The sequence below is a fragment of the Ambystoma mexicanum genome, chromosome 6q (genome assembly GCF_040938575.1).
Source record: "Ambystoma mexicanum isolate Mex_15411 chromosome 6q, UKY_AmexF1_1, whole genome shotgun sequence".
Classification (NCBI taxonomy): domain Eukaryota; kingdom Metazoa; phylum Chordata; class Amphibia; order Caudata; family Ambystomatidae; genus Ambystoma; species Ambystoma mexicanum.
In genome coordinates this window covers 1,248,845,903-1,248,871,325 of record NC_090937.1, presented here as the reverse complement: position 1 = coordinate 1,248,871,325, position 25,423 = coordinate 1,248,845,903, and the positions used below count along the sequence as shown (strand labels likewise).

The following is a 25,423-nucleotide window of genomic DNA, read 5'->3' as shown; positions in this document are numbered from 1 at the left end:
ACCGGACATCTTCTCTTCGACGACGAGAGCATCTCTTCTCTTGGCCAAGACCCGTCGTGCATCCACCACCAGGAACAACTGCCCCCGTCGGAGCTGTCTTCCCCCACAAGGTACCGTAAACCGCCTGGCTTCCCTTTTCGATCGGTTCGTGTGAGGTATCTGATTCCTCTCCGTTCCGTTGGGTTGCCTCCAAGCTTTATTCACTCTTTGTTCTGAACTGGTTCAACCTGTCGCTAAACAATTTGCTAGACAAGACTTGAGTACATCATCCGTAGAGACTTTCCAGGACATCGTGCCTTGCCTCTCACCGAGTGGGCCTGGCCACCGCACTGTATGATCTAGTGTGATTAATGCTTTCTTGCCTTGCATTTTTACCCGCTTCAGTACGAACCGTGTTGACTTCGTTACCTGCCTTTCTCTTCTCTCACTTCCGCACTAAAAATATTCGAGTGTCATCTGGGTTGAGGTATACACCTCTGTCTGAAAATAAGTGGTGCCGTAGAACCTAGAGTTGTCGATATAGTGTTTCGGGGGGTTGAGCTTTATTCCATCCTGCAGAGTAATTGTATTTTGATTTGTTTGCCGTGGTTCACTTTAGTATTTTTCGTAGACATTCTGTTATTAATAAATAACTTACTATCGTTATACTAAAGCCTGGTTGCGTGTTTACTCGTTTTGCTGCGAAGAATTACCCTATCTTGTATGCTCCCTATACTGACCAACTTTTCTTGAGAGAAGTCTGACTGCTCAGCCACAGCTACCAATTGGATCTGTGTGGTACAGACTGCTACCAAGCGGGTTCATCGCAACACCTGTAGTCCTAAATCTTTTGCAGTGGTCCCAGAGGGAACTGCACAGGTTTCCGCCTAACAGTTAGGTTTTTGTACTAGCTGTAGGTAGTGAATATGGAATTTGCTTAGCTCAATGTAGATGTTACTACAGTAGACAGACTTAGAAAGTACAAGTATGCTATCAAGATCAATTTTTTGTCATTTAAGATAGGGACTGATTTTCTTGACCATGCGAAGCTGGAAATATACTTTGTTGATTACCTCCTGAACTTGGGGGTAAAAGTCATGGTTCTGTACTAGTGATGCCTAGATTTTTAACTGTCTTGGAGGTTGGAGGGAAAGGGCCTAAGGTGTCTGGCCAATGTGAAGGAAAGATGTCGGGACCGTATGCATTGGAAGAGACAAGGTCATTATGAGTTTGTCGGTAGTGGTAAATCTAACAATATTTGCCAAATACAACTGAATTTACCATCTGCCAAATTCAGGATTAGCTCAAATGATATCCCATTGTTTTCATAAAGTAAATTACGTTTTGGTAATTAATTAGAATTACTTTGAATTAATTATATGTAGTTGTGGGTTAAGGGGGAAAAGGGGATGGAGAAGGGTTTGCGGTAGGTGTGGTAGTGAAGGGGAAAGGGACCCAGGGGGGACCCCCAATTTAAAAAGAAGTAAAATTAAGTAAAAATTACTTGCCACAAAGTAAATTACCACAAAGTATTTTTTTAAATTTAATTAACATGGAACCATGCAGACCACTGTCAGTATTTCATCACGACTTTCAGATGGAAGTCTATTTTTACTGCCACCTTGGAGGTGGAGGCAAAAATTCCAAAGTAACCAAACATTTACTGTACAGATGAAAAGCGCAGACGTTTCCATCCGATAAAATAAAACGTTGTTAGTATGTGCCCCATCTCACCAGCTTACCTATGTAATGCAGAAAAGGGAAGGATCAGTATTGACACTTTTCTGCATTTAAAACATTTATAATAGTTGTATAAACCACTACTGAAACTTATCCGTTACCACCTTCATATTCAAGATGGTGTTAAACAGTGTGCCGAGAGTGGCACAAGATAAGGCAGCATGCCATATAATCTGTTTTGCATACTTACCCTCTACCCAAATTCACGCAACATCGTAAAGACAGAATATTAGACACATGCATTATAGACTTAGCAGGAAAGCTGCCACAAGGCCAGGCATGCTAGCAATACTGCTACTTTCAATAATGAATGCCCACCAGCAACCTCTATCCTGGACCAAACAAAACACAATTTCAGATCCATGCCCCCCCGCCACCACTAAAGAAGACTACACGTCTTGCTCTAGAGGAAACTTCATCCAAGTAGGTCGAGGCCTAGCACGCCTATACTGCCCCATACACCACCCATTACCATGTCCTACCCAACACACCAGCATTTGCACACACTCCCACTACCACACCCACTACATCCTTCACCACACCCATCATAGGCACACTACGCCAAGCCAGACTCTCCACTAGAACACCTAGTACACCATTTGCCCCAAGAACTGGCGGCACCAAGCCTATACTAGGCCCCTGGAGAAAAATAAGGCTCTCCGGCCTGTCATTCTGCAGTTATACCGCCCCACACCACACAACGGAAACTTGTCTACATTCAGCCTCAGGACCACTACTCGCCATCGCCATCCCACCTGACTACACTAGAACAGATCGCCAAGACACCACAGGTAGAGGAGTAGCCATCATATCGAAATGCTCCCTCCAGTTCAGAGAATGCAAAACAGAAACTCTATCAGGATATGAACTCTTAGCTGCCAAACTAACCACTGACCCGAAAACCACAATCAACTTTCTTCTAGTCTACAGAACACCTAATGCAACCAGTAACCCTGACACCGACCTTCCACTCCTCATATCCCATGCACTCAAACCACACACCAAATATATTCTCTTAGGAGACATCAATCTAGGGTTTAATGATACATCCGACCCCAAGGCCACCGCCCTACATAATGCATTCCTAGAAATGCAATTCTCGCAGATCGTCAATGCCCCAACCCACACAAAAGGCTGAATCCTAGATTGGATTCTGGCTCTTCATACCACAGTACTGCTTGAAGAGATCCTAGAAATCTCATGGATAGATCACTTCCTTATAAGATTCAATATTGTACTCACTAAAAATACCACACCCACCACCATACCTTCTACCCCAGTACTAGCAAGAAACTCCCAAAAACATATGTCCGACAACTTAACCCCATTGCTGGACCAATTACTCTGTGCTCACCCATTAGATGACTCTAACCCAGATAATGTCTCAGCACATTACCACAAAAGCCTAAAAACTGCCGTAGACAATTTAGCACCACTCAAAGTGAAGAACCCCAAGCTTAAACACAACAACACATGGTTCAATGACCACCTTATACAACTTAGAAGGAAAAAAAGAGCACTTGAACACCTCCACAGAATAAAATGCTACTTATGAGTCCAAAAACAACTTGAGCATGCCTCCAAAGTCTATAAAAAAGAAGTATTTACACAGAAAGCTAATTCCCTCAACTTACGTATCACTAACGCCACCTCCAACAGTAAAGAGTTATTCTCTATCATCAGGGAATTAGAAACCCCTATCCGCCCTCCCTGCCTAGTTAAAGTAAACAAGGACTGGTGCACCACCATCCAGGTCTCCTTAACATCTAAGATAAACACACTCCAAAACAAAATAGAATCACACAGAACACTTCTAACACCCACCACTGAGACAGTCGTACTACCATTGGCACACAAAGCTCCCAACCTTCCTGAATTTCAGTTCAAACCAGTGAACACTGAATCTATACTCAAACCAATAGCCGCTCTCAAACCCTCAAATTGTAAAGGAGACAGCCTACCAGCCAAACTAGTCAAAGACTGTGCTCCCATACTAGCCCCATTCATCACCAATTTCGTCAACGCCTCCTTCAAAACTAACACGATCCCAACCAACATCAAAGAAGCCTGGGTCACCCCACTTCTCAAAAAACCATCATTAGACCCAACCATCACAACCAACTACAGACCCACAACTACAGTCCCCTTCCTCCTCAAAATAATAGACAAAATCGCATACACACAAATCCAATACCATCTCGAAAGTAACCAGTTACTAGCAGAAAGACAATCAGGCTTCCGCCGCAGACATAGCACAGAGACCGCACTACTGGACCTAAAAAAAACAGATGGATAAGATCAGGGACTCAGGGAAATTATGTATCTTACTCCTTCTAGACCTATCCGTGGCCTTCGATCTAGTAGACCACAACAAACTCTGTCTCACGCTTGCAAACAATTTCCACTTTTCTAAAGAGGCCAACGCCTGGATTAAGTCATTCCTTGCTGACCGCACATCAAGAGTAGCAATAGGTGATGTTGCAGCAGACCCCATTCCAGTCCCACTAGGAGTCCCCCAAGACTCGTGCCTCTCCCCAACATGCCTACACAAAACTACTCTTCACAGCACTCGATGCCGTGGGAGTAATATATACCAACTTCGCGGACAACTCGCAAATACTTATCCCAATCTCAGGCAACCTCGAACGGACACCATCACCATTAATAAAATCTATTGCATTATCCAGAACTGGATGGCAACCAACAGCCTCTGCCTTAATGGAGAAAAGACAGAGATCCTCATAGTAGGCTCCCCAGACAGTCTAAGCAAACTACACCCACAATATTCAGCCGTAGTCATCGACGGCACACCAGTTAACATCTCCAAACAAGTTAAAACACTAGGGGTCTATCCTGACTCTAGCCTCACCATGTGCAAACATATTAGGGCTCTCTCATCTTCTACAGCATAACAGCCAAGCTCATAGCCCTAAGTAGACCATTACTCACACCACAAAATTGCATTACCTTGGCCAGAGCACTCATCCTGGCCAAAATCGACTACTGCAACATACTCCTATTAGGAACCTCAAAAGAAACCTGAACAAAATGCAACTAATTCAGAACAAAGTCCTCTGTGCAGCACTAGGCATGAAAAAGAGAGACCACATCACTCAGCATCCAAGAGAAGCACATTGGCTACCCATACAAGCCAGGATCCTACACAAAACCCTTACCACAGTACACAAATGCTTGGCAGGCACAGCACCTAGCTACCTCAACCAATGTTTATCCTGCAAAATCCCTCTGAGACCACTTAAATCGAACACAGACACACTCCCATGCATCCCACACTTCAAAAATGCTAGAACAGGTAATTCCAACTTCCCAGTAGCAGCCCCTAGAATCTGGAACTCACTCCCTTCCTCTATCCAACCAGCCATCCCTTAAAACATGGATATTTAAGAAATTCTACTAGTCCCGCTACATTTATTACACGCACCATCCCTTGAAAGTATATACAAAATGTAAAATGTATTTTTTTGAAAAATGTAATTCCATGTCTTTTGGTAACTCAAGCACTGTAGCACTGCTATTCGCTCACGAAATCTCTATGATGTAACAATCAAGCATTAAGTGACTTAGGCCGTGATACCCAAGGGTCTGGGCGTACAACCAAATGCTATAAATAAAAATAAATAAATAAGTGTTATAATGCAAAGGTTCTGGTTTATTTTTTATAGAGGGAGCTAAGTAGTACCAGGAGGACCAGTGTACCAGACATAACTAAGTGTAGGTGGGCACTAAACGGGAAGAAAACTCATAGTATCTCGATGCGTCTTCTAAACTCTTTCAGGGTCCTCTTGAGAAAGGAGCGGGAAGGGTGTGAGAGTGTGGACCACCAAAGAGAACACACATATGTGTATTTGCCAGCTCAGAGTGTTTTAAAGAAAGTACAAATCTAGTATAGGGTCTCTCACAAAATTCCAAGGAGTGTCATCCTCCTGGCTATTGGTGGACATCCAGAAGATATCCCTGGTCTTTTTTGTTGGGTTGCAGTTTTTGCAGGCTTTCTGAACCCTTTTGGAGATAGTATACTGTACTCAACCACTGCAGGCATCATGTCTTGGGCTAGGAGAGGACATGAAAAACTCCTCCAGGTGATGGAAGAGATGGCACGGAGTCCTATGAAGTCTGCCAGTGAAGGGGAGTTCCTCATAGAAGGGTCAGCTCCCTGCAATATGATCACTGAGACTCTCCCTTTTGGGCCCCACCTAGAATACTTTTGCTGGCGCCGGGAGTTAGCACCATCTCGAATCTCCTCCCATTGTAACAAACTTCTGCGTTTGATGAGGTCGGCCTGCCACAGCCTCCTTACTTTGCCTTTTGCAAGGGGATGACCAAAGTTACAAGAAGGGCTGCTGCCATATTCTATCTTAGAAAGGATGTGGGTGGTCTGGAGTCTCCCTCCCTTTATCTGCAATTCTCAGTGTTTAGTGTCTGTGAGTCGGAATTCCTCCCCTCTTCCATCATGTGGTGTTTTAGCTCAAAAACCTCTCAATAAGCAGGGGTAGCTGGTTGCCCTATTCAATTTTCCTTCATCATGCGGTGCGTAAAAGCATGTAACTCCCGTGTTGCGGAGAGAAAGCTGTGCATTTATCTTCTTGCTCATATATCTTGTTCACATTATTCCAGCGATACTTCGTAACCACTTGAACTTTGTCACCCTTGTGAGCATTCGTCTTCTTGTAAATTGATTTTTCGGGCATTCACTCTATAGAGAAATTGTATTTCTCCGTTTGTCATGGATTGCCAACTGTTGTAACATTGTTTCTTTCTTATTTCAATGCTGGAGTTTTTGGCTCTGGCTAAGGGACCCGGATGTCTGTCTGGAAGCATTTATCTTAATGGAATGATTTGCTATAGCGGTCCTTATTCCAGTTAAACTTATTAGGGATAGTGAGGAGAATACCATTGACCCTTGCTTCCCTCCTTTCATGTTCTTATTTATCAGAAGATTGGAACAGTTACGTACTGGATAATTACTTTTTTTCAATGAAATCACTAAATAGGAGCCCTGATGATTCTTCATGAATGATGTAGAGATTTGTCTGATATATTGTATATGAGGACCATGTTATATAATACTGTTGATAGGTTTGGAACGTATTGTACTATAATGATGGTGATGTCTAGTATTTTATTGTTCCTTTAGCTTAATCTTGTATTAACGTCGACGAGGGGCTAGTGGAGGAGGAGGACTCCACTCCCCAACCGTCCCGCCCGTACAGCCGAAACCTGGGCCACAGGACAACTCGGGTGCAATCTTGATGGCAATCCAGGCATTGTGCACGGAGATAAGGACAAGGTTGCCCTTACCTCCAACGGATCCAGCGGAGCCTAGACCATCGGGAAGTCCTCCAAACAAACAGAGAAGAACTCATCCCCCCCGACTTTCCAGCCTTCACGGCCTTTGCAGCCTTCATCCCCATCCCCTGAACTGAGGGATGACACGGGAACAGAGACGGCCACGGCGGGGACAGATGACGAAGGTGGTGACGACGGGATGGGCCTTCCATCACCACCTCCTCGGGCCTCCCCACCCGACGAAATTGGCTCCTTCCACGCCATGATCGCCAGGGCATCCAAGCTCTTCCAGCTCTACCTCAAAGAACAGAAGAAGGAAGGCTTCCTCTATCAATGGCGTGAGGCCAAGAGGAAGACGGTCCTTTTGGTCCTGTTACTTGACGACATCTCTGGGACGAGGGACTGTCGCTCTTGAAGAACCCGTCCACAACTCCTGCCAAGAGAGACCGGTACGAGAAGAAGTACCGGGTCCCGGATTCCGCCCCTTTGTGCCTTAGGGCACAGCCGACCCCGGATTTGGTCGTATTGGCGACGGCCAAGAAGAAAGTGGCGGGGGCGACGGCTTCAACTTCAACCTCCCTGCCGGACGGCAATGGGAAGAAACTGGACGCCATGGGATGACTGGTCATCTCATCGGCGGCGACAACAATTAAAGCGGCCAACGCCCTAGCGATTGTGGCCCGATACGACAGGGAGCTTTGCTTTAAGATCGCTCCTCTGCTGGACTTCCTTCCGGACGACAAGAGGGCAGAGGCCCTGGAGATCTTGCAGGAAGGTGAGGTGGCATCGGACCACGTCATAACGGTGGCCACGGACATTGCTAACACCAGTTTCCGCCAGTTGGGCAACAGCGTTTGTCTGCGACGGCGGGGGTGGCTCAGGGCGACCGATTTCTGCCAGGACGTGCAAACCAGAGTTTTGGACATGCTCTTCGACGGGAACAACCTCTTTGGCAAGACAGTGGATGTGTCACTGCAGCACATCAAGGCTGAAACAGAGACGGTTTGGGCCTTGGGAGTTTTACAGCAACAACGGCCTCCCTTTCGGAACTCCAGAGGTAAGCAATGTGCCTCCAGCGGGGTCACTGAACTTGCAGGCCTGGCTCCTGCAGCACTAGAGTTAGGAGAGTATAATATCCCGGCGGACTGCAAGGAGGTGCTTGCAAAGGCCAGGGCGTCCTCAACTCTTAAGTGCTATGGACACAAATGGAAGAGGTTTACTGTCTGGTGCCGGGCACAGAAGATTAACCCTCTGCGGATTACGGCCTCTCAAGTGCTGCCGTACTTGCTATCTCTGGCCCACGCCTCCATCAAGATCCATCTGGCGGCTATATCCTGCTACACCCGAACTCCGGGGCGCTCATCGCTGTGGTCCCATCGCCTGGTGAAGGAGTTCATGAAGGGACTGTTCTGATTGTTCCCGCCGGTGAAGGCTCAGGCCCCAGCGTGGGAGCTCAACGTGGTGCTGACCAGGCTCATGGGGCCGACATTCGAGCCTCTGCATTCTGCACTGTTGAAGTTCCTGTCGTGGAAAACAGTGTTTCTTGTGGCCATCACCTCGGCACAACGAGTGGGAGAGATCCAGGCACTCTCCTGCAAGTCTACGTACATGACTTTCCATGAGACGAGGGTGGTGCTGAGGACGCACCCCTCCTTCATGCCCAAGGTGCCGTCGGACTTCCATCTCAACGAGCCCTTGGTGTTACCTGTTTTCTGCCCGTCACCTTTGTCGCCGGCCGAGAGGACTTTGCACTCACTAGATGTAGCTAGAGCGCTGAAGTTCTACGTGGACCGCACAAAAAGTTTTCGGAAGACATCACAGCTGTTTGTGAACTTTGGACCTGTGAACCAAGGGAAGGCCCTCTCGAAGGCTTCCATTTCCAGATGGCTCTCCGGCTGCATCATGCACTGTCACCGGTTGGCAAACCGACCGTTGCCCGGCCGTCCGAGAGCCCATTCGACCAGAGCGGTCGCTGCTACCACGGCGTTCCTATCTGGTGTGCCCCTGCTGGACATCTGCTGGGTTGCTTCGTGGAGGTCGATGCACACCTTCACGAGATTCTACTGCGTCGACCGGGATTCCAGAGAGGAGTCCAGGGTCGGCCAGCCAGTTCTGCGCAACCTTTTCATCTGAAGGTGGGCCTGGTGAGGAGGTAAGAGATGCTTAATGTTGAGTTGGTTGTGCATGTGTGTACTGCTATGTATTCTTGTATTCATCAGCATGTGAATCCAGGCCAGACCCCATGCTGGAGAAGGAATAGTTACTTACCTGTTACTTACTTGTAACTGTTGTTCTCCAGCATGGGTCTGGCCAGGATTCACATGCGAACCCTCCCTCCTACCCCCTCTGCGGCTCTTGACTTGGTCCTACTGCCACTTTACGTGCTACCAAATCTGAGGATGGCTGCAGTCATTGGTTTGGGGCAGTATGACCCAGAGACCAGTCATTGGTTGCTACTAAGAAAGACAGTTCAGAAAATAAAACTCAAACTGAGTTTTTCTTTACCGAGGATTCCCAGCCTGATTACGGGGAATATTTATGAGCATGTGAATCCATGCCAGACCCATGCTGGAGAACAACAGTTACAGGTAAGTAACTTGTTCCTTTGAGAACTTTGGACTTTCTTTTGCTCTGCATTGCATGTCAATGACCCTCTAGGCCACTATCAAACCGTTGAGAAGCAGTATTGTTGGTATATTTCCATCAATGGACCTCAAGAGTTCCTCTTTCAAGATGAGTGCAGATTCAGTGATGCTAAATGGTCTGAAGCATAATTGGTTATCGTCAAAGAGGTTGCGAGATTTGTTACATTCAGAGAGTTGGGTCTGGATGAATTTTGTATAATTTATGTCCATGAAGTGAACATTTGAAATCTGGGAAAAGGTTTCAAGATTAGTAAGGTTAGCCGAAGGCTTCTTCAGAAAGTGGAAGAGTGAACCATGGGTTATTGCTAGAGTGGGAATGCTGACTTTAGTCTGGGTAGCTTTGCAAGGTTTTGGTTGTCTCCCTGAAGTTCTTATGATGTTTTATGATCCAATTCTCTATGACCCTAGGGCATCTCTACATTCCCTCACTAGCCTTTCACCCTCACACATTATGCCCTGATGTGGAGTTGCTTGTTATCTAGATAGAGGTGGGTATTGAAGTGTAGGTTCACAAATAGCACTCCAAGTGTTTTCATATAAGAGTACAGCAACACTGGTGAACGGATAAACATTTGACATATACAGCAGGGGACAAGTCTGCTGATGGAAAAGTGATTTGGCTCTGTGGAGCAGCTGTCTGCAAGTGGTGCCCAAAATGTCACCAATAAGTAAATATATCACCATTTCTGATGAATGGCAATGAATTGGCATTGTCTAGAACTCTGCTCCTGAGCATCATTCAATACTCACATGGTTGTTGTACCAATAGCTACCATTTATAATAGTTGAAAGTTTAGTAAAATGTTTGTTTAATATTATCTGTCTATAGCGGTATTCATTATATAATAAGGGTACAGTACCAGTAGACATGGCTTGCCATTACTCACCATGCTTACGAAGCAATCGGTGACATGGAGGATGTCAGTCTGTCCTGCAGCCTTCCCTTAACCGGCTAGATGCTGGCAAGTTGTTCTGAATAGCTTTATCCTAGAAAAGCATTATATCACCTTACACCAAAATGGTAAATAGGTGATCAATGTACTAATCTATAAGAATCCTGCACCCAATTCCGTGTCTGCATTTAGCATGGCTACGGTCAATAGCTGGAGACTGTTTTAAAGAACAGCGAATCGTATGCATTTGTGAAGCTTTTCAAGCTGTGTACCGCCACCAACTCCTTTTCAATTAACAGCATCTATAAAGCACTTTTTTAATTCCATAGTGGTAGATTCACATCCCAACTGTCGTTAGCAAGAGTTCCCATTATTGATATTGTACAGGAATCTTTGGAAGCAGTGTCACCATAAAGGTCATGTTTCCTAATTACCCTCATCATTTGGAAAGGGACTGATGTCCAGGCCTTTTCATGTAATGACACATCTTTAATTATTTAATGAATTAATGTTTTGTGAAATATGTATGTCATACGCAGAACTGATAAGTGTTTTTTTTTTCCTTTTAGGATGTTTTGTTCTATGAACAGCTTAAATCTAATGTTATTCAGCATGACCTCTTAGCTGACAGCCTGATTTACAAAGTGAGTTGCTTAAAAACATCATTCTCCTAACTGCTTTACTTATATTTATTTTTGTATGCAACAATTTTTATGACTTAAATGTTAAGAATTGACATTTGAGCTCCTGAGGGTCAATTTGTGCATTGAGCATTGCTTTATAATGACACCAAAGAGGGACATGCCTGCCTTTAAAAGCAAAGTTATATTATTTCTTTGCTAATGTTCTGTGCTTTTGGACCTTCAGTATTCTTTCATGAGAAGTGTTAAAACAGTGTGAATGGTCCTATCCTATGTTTTTACTCTTTTTTTGTATGTAAAATTAATTATCTAAATATATATAGAATGAATAATGGAGGCAATTCTGACTTTCTTTTAACTATTCTCCTGGATTCACTTCCCCGATTACATTGGGTAATCCATGTTACTGTGATTCCTATTATTCCTCGTCACATTTATTTACTGTATGAAGTGTGACTGAATACATGACAGGCATTTCCCTGTATCCATTAGATACCTTTCCTTAAAGATAAAAAACGACTTCTACAGGTCTTGCCCCATGGGATCTTAAGTGGTCACCAATCACCAATGTCATTTTGTACCTAACCAAACCTACTTCAGGAAAGCAGTGTGATGGCTATACGTGCAGTGAGAGCATCATAAATATGACAAGAAAGAATAGTACTTGAATTGATGAAGATTGCTCTATGTAATCGGGGCAATGCCACCTTGCCCTTCTTCCTCACCCTCTTTGTTTATTATAAGAAGAAATATCAGAAGCATTGACATGTAGAAAATGAAAGTTGGAAGCGTGATTGCTGCCCACATGCAAATAACGTCCATTGATAGAATAAGAGAAGATGTCTGTACTAATGACGTTCATAACATGGCTGCAGACAAAACTACAAATGAGGGACTTGCTTGCCTGTGCACCGTGACCTTATAATGGGGACTAAAGGTGTGGGAAGAAGATCACATTGTTGATCTACAAACATTATGTAGGGGAATACCCTTTACTTCTGTCTATGTGACAGCCATTCCCCTATTGGATTTTCACAGCATCAAACATATAAAGAGGATATTTCCTGAGAAAATATGTGCTCCTTTCCATCTGCTTAGAGTGGGTGCAAAAGACGAAGACCCTGGCTGGCTGTCCAAACCTAACAAGCAGTGAATCTGATTTGCGGAAGTTAAGGATTGCCCTGTAGGCAACCAAGGAATAAAGCACATTTCTTCAGCAAAAGAACAGGGGAGGGACAACATCAGGTATGAAAATCTCCTGATATATGTGGAAAGATAACAGGACCTTTGGTAAAAAAGCAAAGGTCTCTGTGACGAATCCCTATATGTCGTCACTTCTCCCCTTTCTATGAGGCCAGGGTGGTGAGGCCGCTACTCAACAGTCCCTCTGGGGGTAGTGCACAGCGGGAGGATCTCATGGGGAGAGACTCGCCATCTGGGAAGAGTGACAACGATCTACGGTACGGCCCGGAACACCACACCACCACCACACATCCTCGCTCACCTTTCTTCCCTTCTGATGGCTCAGTACCTTGTAGAAACATGTGCTGTTGTAAGACCCAAGATCATGTCAATCTCGAGAGCCATGGTGGTGATAAAGAACATACTAGACCCAAGTAGATATAGGACTGAGCTGATTTGGCCCAGCGGAATGATGAAGATCACACCCAGAAACAGAAGAAGGACTTAACCCTTTCAACAAGAGTATGGTTGTAACATAGTATAAAAGGTTGACAAAGGACTAGACCTTTTGTCAAATCCAGCCGAAGGAGGCATTAAGTGCAAGGGATCTCCAGGGTGGGAGATTCGAATCCTGTCCGGGAACCGACACGGAATGGAGAATGCAGCTGGAGGGCTTCACAGGAGCGGATGTCAAATGCTTAAAAAAAGGGAGGCTAAGCAGCCCAGGAACAGGAGATGCTGGATGACCATAGATGCCGCAAACGAAAGTCCGGTGAAGGTGAGAGGCGGAGTCCAGCCCCAGGAAACCCCATCAAGGTTACTGAGTCCTGAAGCATGGTAATTGGCGGTACGGGAAAGCTGGAGGGGGCATAGGGACAGTCACCAGTCGGGCAGAAGCAGCTCCCTCATGGCCTTGTCACTAGCAGGCAGCTACAGGCTCACCGGAGGGGCAGCATGGTGCTAAGGTGGCACGCAAAACATATAAGAGGGGTAGGGGAAACCCCAACAAAAAATGAAGAAGGGTCTGGGACTCTAACAGTTACACAGAGGCAAGTCATCTTCCTCATGGCAGTACTTGGCAGAATCGTGAACTAAGTCTGCCAAATCATCGGTGCAGAGAAATACATGTCTGGGACCTGCAACCAAACAAGGAGAAAGGTGTAAGTAATCTTCCCCGTGGCTGTACTTAGCCAGCAAGGAGGCTAAGTGGGCTATACTGGAGAAACCTGGGTCAAGGAACATACTTGTATATGAACCATTGGGAGTCATTCTCTTGCGAGTGCGACATCCACAGGAAAAAGCCAAGAAGCCTGGGGAAGGCAGTCATTCTCCCAGGTTAGAGTAAAGCCACAGTCAAGAGAAGGGAGTAATTCTCTTGGCACTTGAGAGAACTGAATATGGAAACTTGAGGCCAGGGGAAGGGAGTCATTCCCGCAGGCAAGACAAGTGCTGTGTTGAGAACAGGTCACGCAGGGGAAGGGAGTCATTCCCCTTGGAGTGAAGAAACTGTGAACTTTCTGATACAGTGTTATAGGATTGGCAGTCCTTTGTTTGTGAAGTATTGGGAACAGTGGAAGGTAGTCATTCCCACTTGTGACGAACTTGCAACCAGAACTGTGCCACCCAGTCCAGGAGATGGGAGTCATTCTCCTGGACTAAGAACATTGATGCAACCTTCTAGTTCAGTTAGAACTGTAAGGGACAGAATTAGATATTTTGACACATCATGGTGGACTCATTAGTTTACAAGGACATTCTGATAGATCCGTTTCGTATTTTAGTTGAGGCAGGGAATCCCCTCATAGAAGTAGGGAATGTTAGGTTTTCTCTATATTTTCTTGGATATTAAAAGTCTATATCAATAACTATTCCACCTGTGTCGTTCTCCTCCTACTACATCCTTACACCTCATTGATGGATAAATATGTCAGGTAAGATTCTGATATAAGGTGGGGCAGCTAATAAGGATCTACATTCTTTTTAACACTGGGCTGAAGGGATTTTTTTAATAATGAAAATATTAGTTCAGAGCAGAAGCATAATGGGACCTCTACTGGAACCTCAAAGGGTGGGAACAGAATGGATTTGCGCACTAACAGGAAATCCTATGGTGGGAGAATCTCGCTAACCAGATATCTCACAGGCTTAAACAATTGTAGCAGGCGTAACACATAGTTGGACATCTAGAAGAAGTTGTCTGAAGGCTCCCTGAATGCCTTAATGGCCACCCACTGAGGTCAAAAAGTGGGCAAGGATAGGCTGGACAAGTATTGGTTATTCAAGAAGGTAAAAATGGGTTGGCGGTCAGACTGTAAGTTAGAAAGGATTTTTCTTTCTTAATATGATTGAAACAGTGCCTCATGTATGATTGAAGAGTAGCCAGTCATCTAGAGTGTTGAATTGTCACATATAGATCCCTACTTTAAATCCTTCTGTTTTAAAACCCTCTTCTGAACCTCCAAACTAACAGGTGAATGTGCAGTAGAGTTCGAAGTTTCAACGAGCAGGAAGAGAGAGGGAGGATCCGTTACTATTCCTGTTTTAACCTCTTTAACATTGGGAATCATTTCATTCTTTGCCAAAATGGGATAACCACATCAACTTTGGATGTTGGCCGCGAGATTGCCATTCGAACCGCCCTGATCAGAGCAAAAGGAGAGGAAGTGAATAGAGGCAACTTTGACCAACAAAGTGACATGCCATCTAATACTCAGAATAGAGCGTCTAGACCTCTAAAGAAGATCTGAATTTTTGCATTGAGGTTTGAGGCAAAAAGATTCATCTTTGGCATACTGATTTCTGAAAAAGTATTTGGTGAAAGAAAGAAAAAAGGAGTGAGGAAATCTACGTAGCTGTTACCCGTTCTAGGTACGAATGAGTAGCAAAGGAAGAAGTAGAAGAGGAGGATGATGAAGATGTACCCTTGTGGTTGGAGGTCCTCATTTTCTTGGGAGTTTTTCCCAGAATTTTCAGAATCTGATTTTGTGAAACTGGAGAATAGCCATGCCCGCGGGATCTGTGAAATTTGTGAGGCATGGACTCATTGCGCAGATGGTCTCTCTTAACTTCAGTCTTTACACCCAATGCCAAAACATGCTGGGATGCCCAGAGGAAAATATATAACGTGTTGCTCTTTTACAGTTACCTGCAGCTCCTTGATTCCACGAATTCTCACTGTGCTGGCCTGGGAATGCAGAATTCTAGCGGCAGCTGAATGCCCCCATGTGACATTCTTGGTCATTCTACTGGTGAGATAACATTTAGAGCCCTAGCCCTGTTGGTGGCCATGCTCATCCTTCCCGTAGGCATACTTGGTAGTGAAAAGATCATGGAGCAGCTCTGCAACATGAGTATGCTGTCTCCGGCTCGCCCGTGCTTCGCAAGTAAAGGCAAATTTACCCACAATTTGTGCTCAGGAACTAATGCAGCCCAGCCATCACACTGACCAAAGAGCAGACATTAAAGACTTAATTTGAATAGAGATTGGCGCCCCTTTCAGCTCGCAGTTGTCAGGGGCGTTACTTGCAGGGGGCATTATTTTTTATCTTTAAGGTAAGTATCCTAGGGATACAGGTAGAATGCCTGTCAAATATTCAGACATTGTTCAAAAAGTAAATGATCAGGATGAGGAAGAGGGTTGAGGGTGAGATTTGATTCGCACAGAGGTTACTTGGAGTGAGATAAGAGTAAGCCATAGTTTCTCTTTATAATTGACTTGTGACTCCACTTGATACCATATATAAACTGGTGATGTGACCCTAGTTCAACCTAAATAGTATTTTACATTACGTTTACAAGAAATGCTGAATGCTGAAGAACACTGTGTTACTTTGCATAACTTGGTTTGTCGGAAGATATGATATTGTTTAAATGGCTTCTTTATTAGCATTGTAGCAATTGCAAACTGTAGTTATTAGGTTATTACAGTATTTTAAACGTTTGTTTTTTTTTACTTAATAAAGGATGTTAAGCTGACCGCAAGTAATGACGACTACTATTTTGTGTTTGAAGACTATTTATATCAGGTATTTGGTTTCGAGTTCTAGCTACATTTTTAAGTATGATTTCTTGTACCCTTTGTTTAATTGTCATTTAAACAGATTAACTGTGACTCTGCGAAATGACTCAGAAGCAAATCGGTTATTCAAGAGCTATAAATAACAGTTGTATTTTATCTGGAAAGTGGACATTTTTATATCGGCCAAGATTTTACTTTACAGATCCTTTCCTGTGCTTGATAAATTGGGTATCAGAAAAGCCTTTTCTTAATTATAGGGTTAGCAGCAGTTGTACCGTCAACACATTTATACGACTGGCAATGGTTTTACATCCATTCAAATGAATCATAATTCTGTGTTAACAAAGTTCACTTCTGCTTTTCAAAAACAAATTATTTTGTTCTCAAGATTACAGCTTTACTGGTATAAACTGGAATTGGGACTGGGGCTTACAGGAAAAGGCAAAGGTTGGAAACGGAAAAGCACCTGTTCATTTTTCCAGGCATGGGTGTTTAATGGAGATTTTCCAAACCCTTAGTGTAAGCATGTCTTGATTATATTAAAGGTAGAGAGGATTTCTTTTGTTAATTCAATTTTTATTAAATTTCATCAAATACAAAATTCACTTTAAATCCTATTCCCAACAGTTTACCATGGACTGTTCCCAAACTTCTAATGGTGTTCGCAAATCATAACCCGTCTCAAAATGAGGGAACATACCTCCCCTCTCCCAATCCGAATAATGTTAGTGGACATTCGAGAACATTAGCCCATACAAGGTATTGGAAATACTAACCTATCATCGGTCTGTTATCTATACATCAACAGGATGTTTATGTGGTCATCTCAACCCTTTCCTCAAAATAGATCCCTCATCTTCCTTAGGCCTCATACCATCCACCCCAAGCTTGGAGCAGAAAGGGTACTGCTCCATTTCAATATTATCTGTGGACTGGCACTCATTATGACCTTGCTGGAATCCTGGCAATAAAACCACCAGGATACCAGCAAATGGTAGTACTGTTACCAGCACTCGGTCTTGTGGGTATTACCGCCGGTAGAGGTTGTAAATCCCCATTCGAGGGGATTGGGTCCTCCGACATGAATTCCAGATGGCGGTAAGAAGGCACAGAACTGGAACCAAAGCCATGCTTAACCTTGGCCAGAGCCTTCCTGGGTGGTTCCCCCGGGCCATGGGGTACCCCCGTCAACACAGCCCCGAAAGGCGTCTAGGGCGTCGTGTGAATCAGCGCCGACGTCGAGAGAATCAGCGTCAACGACAGACGCGGCGCCGACAGCATCGACGGCGTCGACACAGGCCTCGGGGCAGTAGCCCCGAGCATATCCCTCGACATCCTGGGCGTCGACGACTTCCTCGGAGGCGGAGCCTCGAGAGAGCCCGTCGACGACCTCGGCGCCACAGGCGTCAATGTCTTCCTCGAAGACTTCACAGGTTCACGCGGTCTCGAGCGCGTCGAGGACCGCGACCTGGACCGGGCATGTTGAGAACGATTCCCCTTGTCCGAGCGGGACATTTCCTGCGAATCGTGACGACCACCCGAGCCCGAAGGCGTGCAAGCGGCGTCTCTTGGCTGATCACGACCGACCCCACTCGGAGGCGCGGACAGACCAGTGCCCTGCGATTCGAGAATCGCCAACATTTTCTTCCCGAAGGAAGCCCATTCCTCCGGTGTCGCATGCTTGCTGGGGTAAGCGGCCCGCCGACGGGCGGAGTCCTCGGATGAGGACGGGGAAAGCGACCGATGACGGCGCTTCCGGGAGTGCCACAAAGAGGCAGAGGAGTGGCGAGACCAACTCCGGGACCGAGACCCACTGGACTTCCGACGACAACGCAGAGAGTCGCCCCTCGAGTCGTCCGTCGAAAGCCCAGCAGACCTCGACTTCCGGGGCTTGGACACCTTACCTACCGATAACTTCTTCTTGCGCTCCCACAAGTCTTTCGACGTGAGCGACTGGCAGTCGACACAGTCATCCGTGTCATGGGCCTCCCCGAGGCACCAGAGGCAGGCGTCGTGCAAGTCCGTGACCGACATCTTGGACCCACAGTCCCCGCACTTCTTAAAGCCCGGACGCGGTGTGGAAGACGAGATAGACATCTGCATGAAGAACATCTTCACACACAAACAGGTTCGAAGAACCGAGATGAACAACAGAAACTCCAAAGAGTCGAGGTGTACCGAGATTCACGAAACGAACAGGTTCACGGAAAAAACGGAACTGAGGCTACAGGCGTCGTCCGTCCTACTTATCACATCGGATGACGTTGGCCGTCGAAGGAGGTCCTCGAGGACGGCTCATCGACGTCATCGACGCAGGACACAGATGCCGAAAATGTTCTGAAGCAGCACAGCTGTGGTGATTACTGGCATAGATATGGAATACGTCGTCGGACCATCCCATCGAAAGAACGTTACCAGGTAAGAGAGTAACTTGTTCTTCTATGGAATCCCATTGGTAATACTTGTGATGTTTTGCCGGTAAGGTGTCTGACCTACCTCCAGCTATTAGCTATTAGCTGGAGGTAAGTCAGGCACCTCACTGCAAAAACATGCCGGTAAACATTAATACCGGCATGTTAATTCCACACCGGCTAACTTGTAGTGAGGCCAGTGGGTCAATACTTTCATGTGATACAGCTCTCTGCTTCCTTCAACCATTCTTGCTTCCCTACAGGGTTGACGCTTTTCCCATTTTGAGCCAACATAATCTGGCTGAAGCAACAAATGGTGAATAATATGCAGTAGGTTCCTTTTGGGGCCCCAAATAGAACCAGATGAGGGTGACATACAAGAAAATACCTCTGCCCAGTATTCCTGAATTATCCGACTGCACCATGCATGAAAGAATGTGCCCTTCTTCCCCCAGGCTCTCAAAAAATATTTGCTACCCCATGGTACATTCTCACTAGTTTTGAGAGATGCAAGTGCAGCGCAGGAATTTCACACTGTGTAACCTAAGTGGACTGGATATTGAGGTCCTGCGATGCTTTTTCACATATGCTGGACCATAAATCGTCAGAGATCTCAAACCCCGAATTTTGCTGACTTTGTAAACATGTGCTTGAAGTATCTGTTGCTTTTTGTGTCCACTCATGCACATAAGAAACTTTCCACTTATTTCCACTGGAAGAACTTCAAGAATGTGTTCAAAGGAGGTGATGGGCTGAGCAATTTCCCTTCTCCACTCACTAACTGCCTTGAAGGCAGTGAAAGCCAACAATTTCCTCATCCCCCAATTCTCTCTCCAAACTTGTAATATTGATGAATCCACGGTTTCCATAAATAGCCCACCTTTGTTTACCCTGCTTCAAACCGTGTCTGGAATCTTGTGGACTCTTGCAAGTCACTCAAAAATCTGGGAGCCCATACACAGCGGAGGCAAAGGCCACTATGAATGCCGAACCAAAGCTTTACAGCTTTCCATATATCAGAAAATTCTTTGAATTGCTCTGGGAATTGAAGATCTATGGACCAATAGCCCTTCTGCTACTGTAAGTGGGTGTGATATTGAATTCTCCAGATCTATCCATTGTTTTTCCTTCTGAGGTTCAAAAGCATTGTATAGCACCCTCCGTTGTGCCACCAAGTAATAATACTCCATGTCCAGAAAATCCACCCATCCCGAAGGATGGGCCATAATTAAAGGCTTGTATAGAATTCACCCCTTCTTCTTGTTCCAGAGGTGACTTTAAAAAACAGAGTTAAATTTCTGCACAAAACATTTTGTGTGACGAATCCTATGATGTCTTCTCTTTTCCCCGAGGGGGAGACCATTTTCATGAGGCCAGCGAGGTGAGGCTGCTACAGGATAGTCCCCCTGGGGATGGTGCTCAGCAGGAAGATCTTGTGGGGAGTGATTGGCCCCTCTGCGAAACTGCGAGAACATCATGGGCCAATACAGCATTAACACCACTCACCCACCTTTTTCCCACCTCCTCCTTTACCTTCCTCTACTTCTACTAACTTCCCTATTTACGTGTGTGAAACCTTCAATACCTATAGTACTGCCACGACGAAGAACAGGGTTGACTATAACGAATATCTATGTCAAGATACTGTGACGCAGAAGGGGCACAGAGACCTGAGCAAACGCTACGAGAACTGAATTGAACATCCGAGTGGTCAGACCTCAAGCAGTTTAAAGATGGAAGAAGGTCTAACAGAATGGTCTGCCCTGCCTGGCAGCACCACGGTCAAAGTCCCAACACTGCAGATGGTGAGGCTGGGAAAGAAACAGCTTATCGAGACATGATCAGTGGTAACCCAATGTCCCTACCTGCTCTGCCGTGGTTTGCCACACCAAGACAAGTAGAAGGAGGTCCACACGCTGGAGAATGCTGCGTGGTGCAGACAAGTTAAGACACGCAGACCTGCTCCGAGGAAGTGCAGTGGTGCCGCCAGAAGCAGCACAAACATAGAAGGAGGCTGAGAAAAGCCTTTGGCAGATTTCTAGAAGCCTGAGACCTACGCCACAGACTAGGAGCCTGACAACAATGTATAGGGGCTGTCTGGGTCCATGAAGGGGTCTGGGACCCAAGCATAAGAAACTACATTGAAGGGGTCAGGGACCCAAGCAAGAGAAACCATATTAACAGCATCTGGGACCCAAGCAAGAGAAACCATATTAACAGGGTCTGGGACACATGAACGAGAAACCATTTTAACATAGTCTGGAACCTGAGCAAGAGAAACCAAATTGAAGGGGTCACGGACCCAAAGAACAAAAACCAATTTGACAGAGTCTTGAACAAGAAAGACATGAGAAAGTCCAGGGGAAGGGAGACATTACCTCACCTTTGTTGAATTGCCAAGAAAGGCCAGGGGAAGGGAGACAATCCCCCACCTTTGTTGAACTGCCAGGAAAAACCTGAGAAAGACCAGGGGAAGAGAGACATTGCACGGTTATACGGAACTGTGCCTGTCCAAAAGAAGGGAGTCATTCTTCTGGACCTAGTGGACAGCAAACCTTTTTAGGTCCCATTTGAGTGTACAGGATAGAAATAGATGTTTGACGCTGGACAGTAGACTCTTTATTTGCAGACATTCTGACATTTTCCTTAGTGTTTAATCGAGGCAGGGAAACCCCTCTTACAGTTAGAGAAAGATAGGTTTTCCTCTTCATTTCGTAGAGAATAAAAGTCGTTGCCCAAAACCATGCCACCTGTATGTCAGTCTCCTCCTTCCACACCCTTACATTTGCCACAATGATTGTCAACATTGTGAACATAAAGCGGAGTCTAGATAATGTAGGTAATGTATTAACCTTTAGAGTTGTTAATCCAACACAGCCTCAGCTTCTGCTATCTCTCTCGAAGCCCAAGCAATTGTCTTGCCAAAGGGGAGGGAAATTAATTTTATACAGTTGATCTAGGTCTTTGGTAAGCCACACCACTAAATATTTCAATTTATCCATGCAGATCTGGAAGGTAAACTCTGCAATCGTATCAGCTATCTCTCGAGCTTTCCACAGTCTCCTATGGTTCTTTCACCTTAATCCCTTCTTTCCCCAAGACCGTATTAATTCTTCAGCTCGCAATCTGCTTATGCAACTTTCTTCATAGGAGGGTGTTCGCCTTATTGGCTTTCTCGTTCTACTTTTGTTTTAGAAATCTAATTTTCGTGTTTATCTCAGTAAATTGGGAGTCAGAGTTCACTCCTCAAAGACTTAAATGCTCCACTTGGTTTGGTCGTGTTGCATTTTCTTTACCCAATTGAGACTCTTACTTGCTTAAGCTCAACTGAATTCAGGCTTCCTGGACTGTGCCCTACCTCTTCTACCTCACTTCTTCTTTAATGACGAGAGCCCCTAGGAGTTACCCTTGCAGCATTCCAAACAACCCCTTAGAGGACCTCCCTTCCCTTCAATGTTATTAAAAAATAAGATTGCAGGGCCTCTGCTAACCTGTCCCCAATGATCAGTTCTCAGGACGAAATGTCATTACACTGCCATCTACTGCCAGGCAACCCTACTACTGGAAAATCAAAGCATGCAAAAAACATATCATGATCCGACCAGGAAACAGGGGAAGTATCGGCTGATTCAAGCAGACTGTGACAAATGGCACAAGTATCACTCCAAGATGCAGTGATTGTTCGAGGGTTTTTATTTTCCTTTGTGTGGGGTATAGGGCCATCACGCTCTCTCTTGTATTGTTATGACCCTAACCCAGGAATGGTTAATGCTCCTGAATGTTGACTCCTACAAACCTGGCTTCTGCTAGAGGTGATAATCTAAATTCTTGCTGTCTGAACTCCCTCTGGGAATTCCTAACTGTCGCTACTCTAACCAGTTGTCAGAGGTATAATGGGATCTGGGATAGTGCCTTACAAACACTGTGTAATTTAGGCTTTTTTTAACATGCCCACTCTAAACTTTCCCTTCTCTACTCTTTCCTCTCTTCCCCTCCTTTTCACACCTCCCACCACTCTTCTGTCCCTTTGATGTTCTCACTCCTCCTAGGTATTGCTTCCACCCTTTGATATTACCCCTCTTTCAACTACCCCACTACTCCTCCACACTAATACTCCCTCCTCCACATTACTACTCCCTCCGCCACACCACAACTATTACTTCTTGTATTGCCAGAGACCGGGGGGTGCATGAGGTTGCCTCAGTGATTTGAGTTGTTAATGGTCTCAGTTTCATGGGGAAACCACAGATCTTATGTAGGTCTCTGCGAACGTAGCCAGAGACCTGCAGTCGTAGTACCATGGAAAAAACATGAATAAAGGGGTATTATTTTCACAAACCTGTCCCCAACTGACACTAGTCACAGACGTATCCCTGAAAGGCTGTGGCTCTCTCCTACAAGACCTGATGGTGAGCGATGTGTGTGTTCCATCGGAATACTGAGAACACATCAATTTGATGTAGTTGAGATCAATCAGGCTGGCCTTGGTCACGTTCCTTCCTTCGGTACAAGGAAAGACTGTACTGGCCTTGACTGACAGCACATTGGTCATACACTTGCTCCACAAATGGGGTGTTGTGGGCTCCTTGCCTCTGTGTAGAGAAGCAATGTGACTGCGGTTCTGATTCCTGGAGAACAACGTATCTCTGACGGCAGCTCATCGGGCCGGCAGGCAGAGTGTGATTGCGGATACCTTGCACAGACAGACTTTGGCCTCCCACGAGTGGAAGCGATGTCAGAAAGTTATGGAGGAGGTGTTCTCCTATTGAGACACTCCTTAAGTGGAATTCTTCATTTCCAGTGTGGACAGTAAGCGCAGAAGGTTCTGTTCGAGGGAAGTTCCACCACACAGAGCTCTGTGGGTGCTTTGACTTTTGAGTAGGATTTCGGCCTATTCGATGTGCACCTGGCGATCCCTGTCATATTGCTGGTTCTCTGGAGAATATGCCTGTTTGGGTCCCCAATGATTTTGAAATGCTCTGGACTGGCCCAGAGAACAGGGTACCGGGAGGGGCTGGACATATCCATCTGCTGTCCGTGTCACCTTCCGCAGAGAGCTGACCTCTCCCAAGTGGAGGGACAAATCTTGCATCGGAACCTCAGCAGCCTGAACCTTCATGCTTGGCTGCCAACAGGCTGATATATATATGGAGTGGGGTTTTAAAGAGGATTGGACAAGCAATGATTTTTCCCCAATCCCCAGGGTCATGCAGTTCCTGCAGGGACTATCTAATCACTTTCCCCCATGCCAGTTTGTTGCTCCGGCATGGGACTTACATTTAGTGTCATGTTTCTTATGAGTGCTCTGTTTCAGCCCCTCCATTCTTGCTTGTTAAGATTACTCACCTTTAGGGTGATTTTCCTGGTCTCCATCACTTCCACTGGTTGGTTAAGTGAGCTTTGGGCATTATTAGTTAAAACTCCCTACTTGGTTTTCTACAAGCAAAAGGTAAATTTGAGGGTGAGGCCATCCTTCCTCCCGAAGGTGATCTCCGATTTCCATTTAACTCAAAAGATCCATATTCCTGTCTTTTTTCCCCCGCCTCATCTGTCCAAGGCAGAGGAGGGATGCCATTGGCTGGTCCTGGTGCAGGCCCTTAGCTTCTATGTCTCTCGGGCAAGAATGACCAGGAAAGATGATCAGGTTTTCTTTGGTTATGCTGGTGGCAGAGCTGTGACCAAACAGGCCCTTTCAAGGTGAATCATACTCTGCATATCAGAATGCTATGGCCTAGCTGAATAAGATGACCAGAGAGTCTTAGGACACATTCCACTGAGGACTGGCTGCCACCTCGGCTCTGCAACATAGAGTCTGTTCTGGACATTTGCCAGGCAGATACTTGGGCTTCTTTGCACAAGTTTGTTAAACATTATTGCTTTGTTTCCTGTCTTGACAGGACACTTGTTTTAGCAGAGATATCCTTTAGAGTATTCTGGTTTAGATGGTGTCCTTGCTCTCTTCCTTTTTCAAAGTGTATGTACCGCTATGGGAATCTAACGAAGATGAAGAATCCGTTTGAGGCAGGAATTCATTTGAAGAACATATTACTTAACTCTTGGTAATATTTTTTCAAATAGATATTCTTCCCAAGGATTCTTCATTGTCCTTCCTACCCTTCCCCTCATGGTTCTGTGGTCCCTCAGCATCAGAGTGCTAGGGAAAAGGGTGGAACTAAGGGCATGCAGCGCCTGTGATTATACTAGCCCCAATGTCAGACCCGGTGCAGGAAGCATAGAGGCACCGGGCGGAGCCGATGCAGAGCCATGCTGCATCTGGTGGTGTTGAAAACGTTTCCATGGAGCAGTTACGCTGGGAAATAGATATCCATGGGATGAGAATCCATCACAAAGAAGATCCTGAGTGGTAAGTAATTTGATCTTCAGGTCATGTTCTGCTCATTTTAACCACTTGCCTGATAAGAGGAAGGGTGAAGTCATGTAAAATAGGGATGGTAATCATGTATACTAGACAGTCCTTTAATAGCAGCAACAAAAAAGTCAGATAGTCTTGAACAACAGTGGGGAATGGGGTGAACCATCTAGATAAATGAAAAACTGAAGCGAGCCATCCAAATATATTAATGGTCTGACATGCAAAACATTACTC

The 25,423-nt window shown here is 45.5% G+C and overlaps 1 protein-coding gene across 1 annotated transcript in view; it reads left to right on the top strand.

Annotated features, from left to right (window-relative positions):
- The window catches only part of TBC1D19 (TBC1 domain family member 19), a 2,127,563-nt gene that overhangs the window by 1,279,210 nt on the left and 822,930 nt on the right, over positions 1-25,423 (top strand). The window contains exons 12-13 of the mRNA XM_069631846.1: positions 11,134-11,208; positions 16,350-16,412. Coding sequence (XP_069487947.1) covers positions 11,134-11,208; positions 16,350-16,412 — 138 coding nt within the window. The remainder of the gene's footprint in view (positions 1-11,133; positions 11,209-16,349; positions 16,413-25,423) is intronic.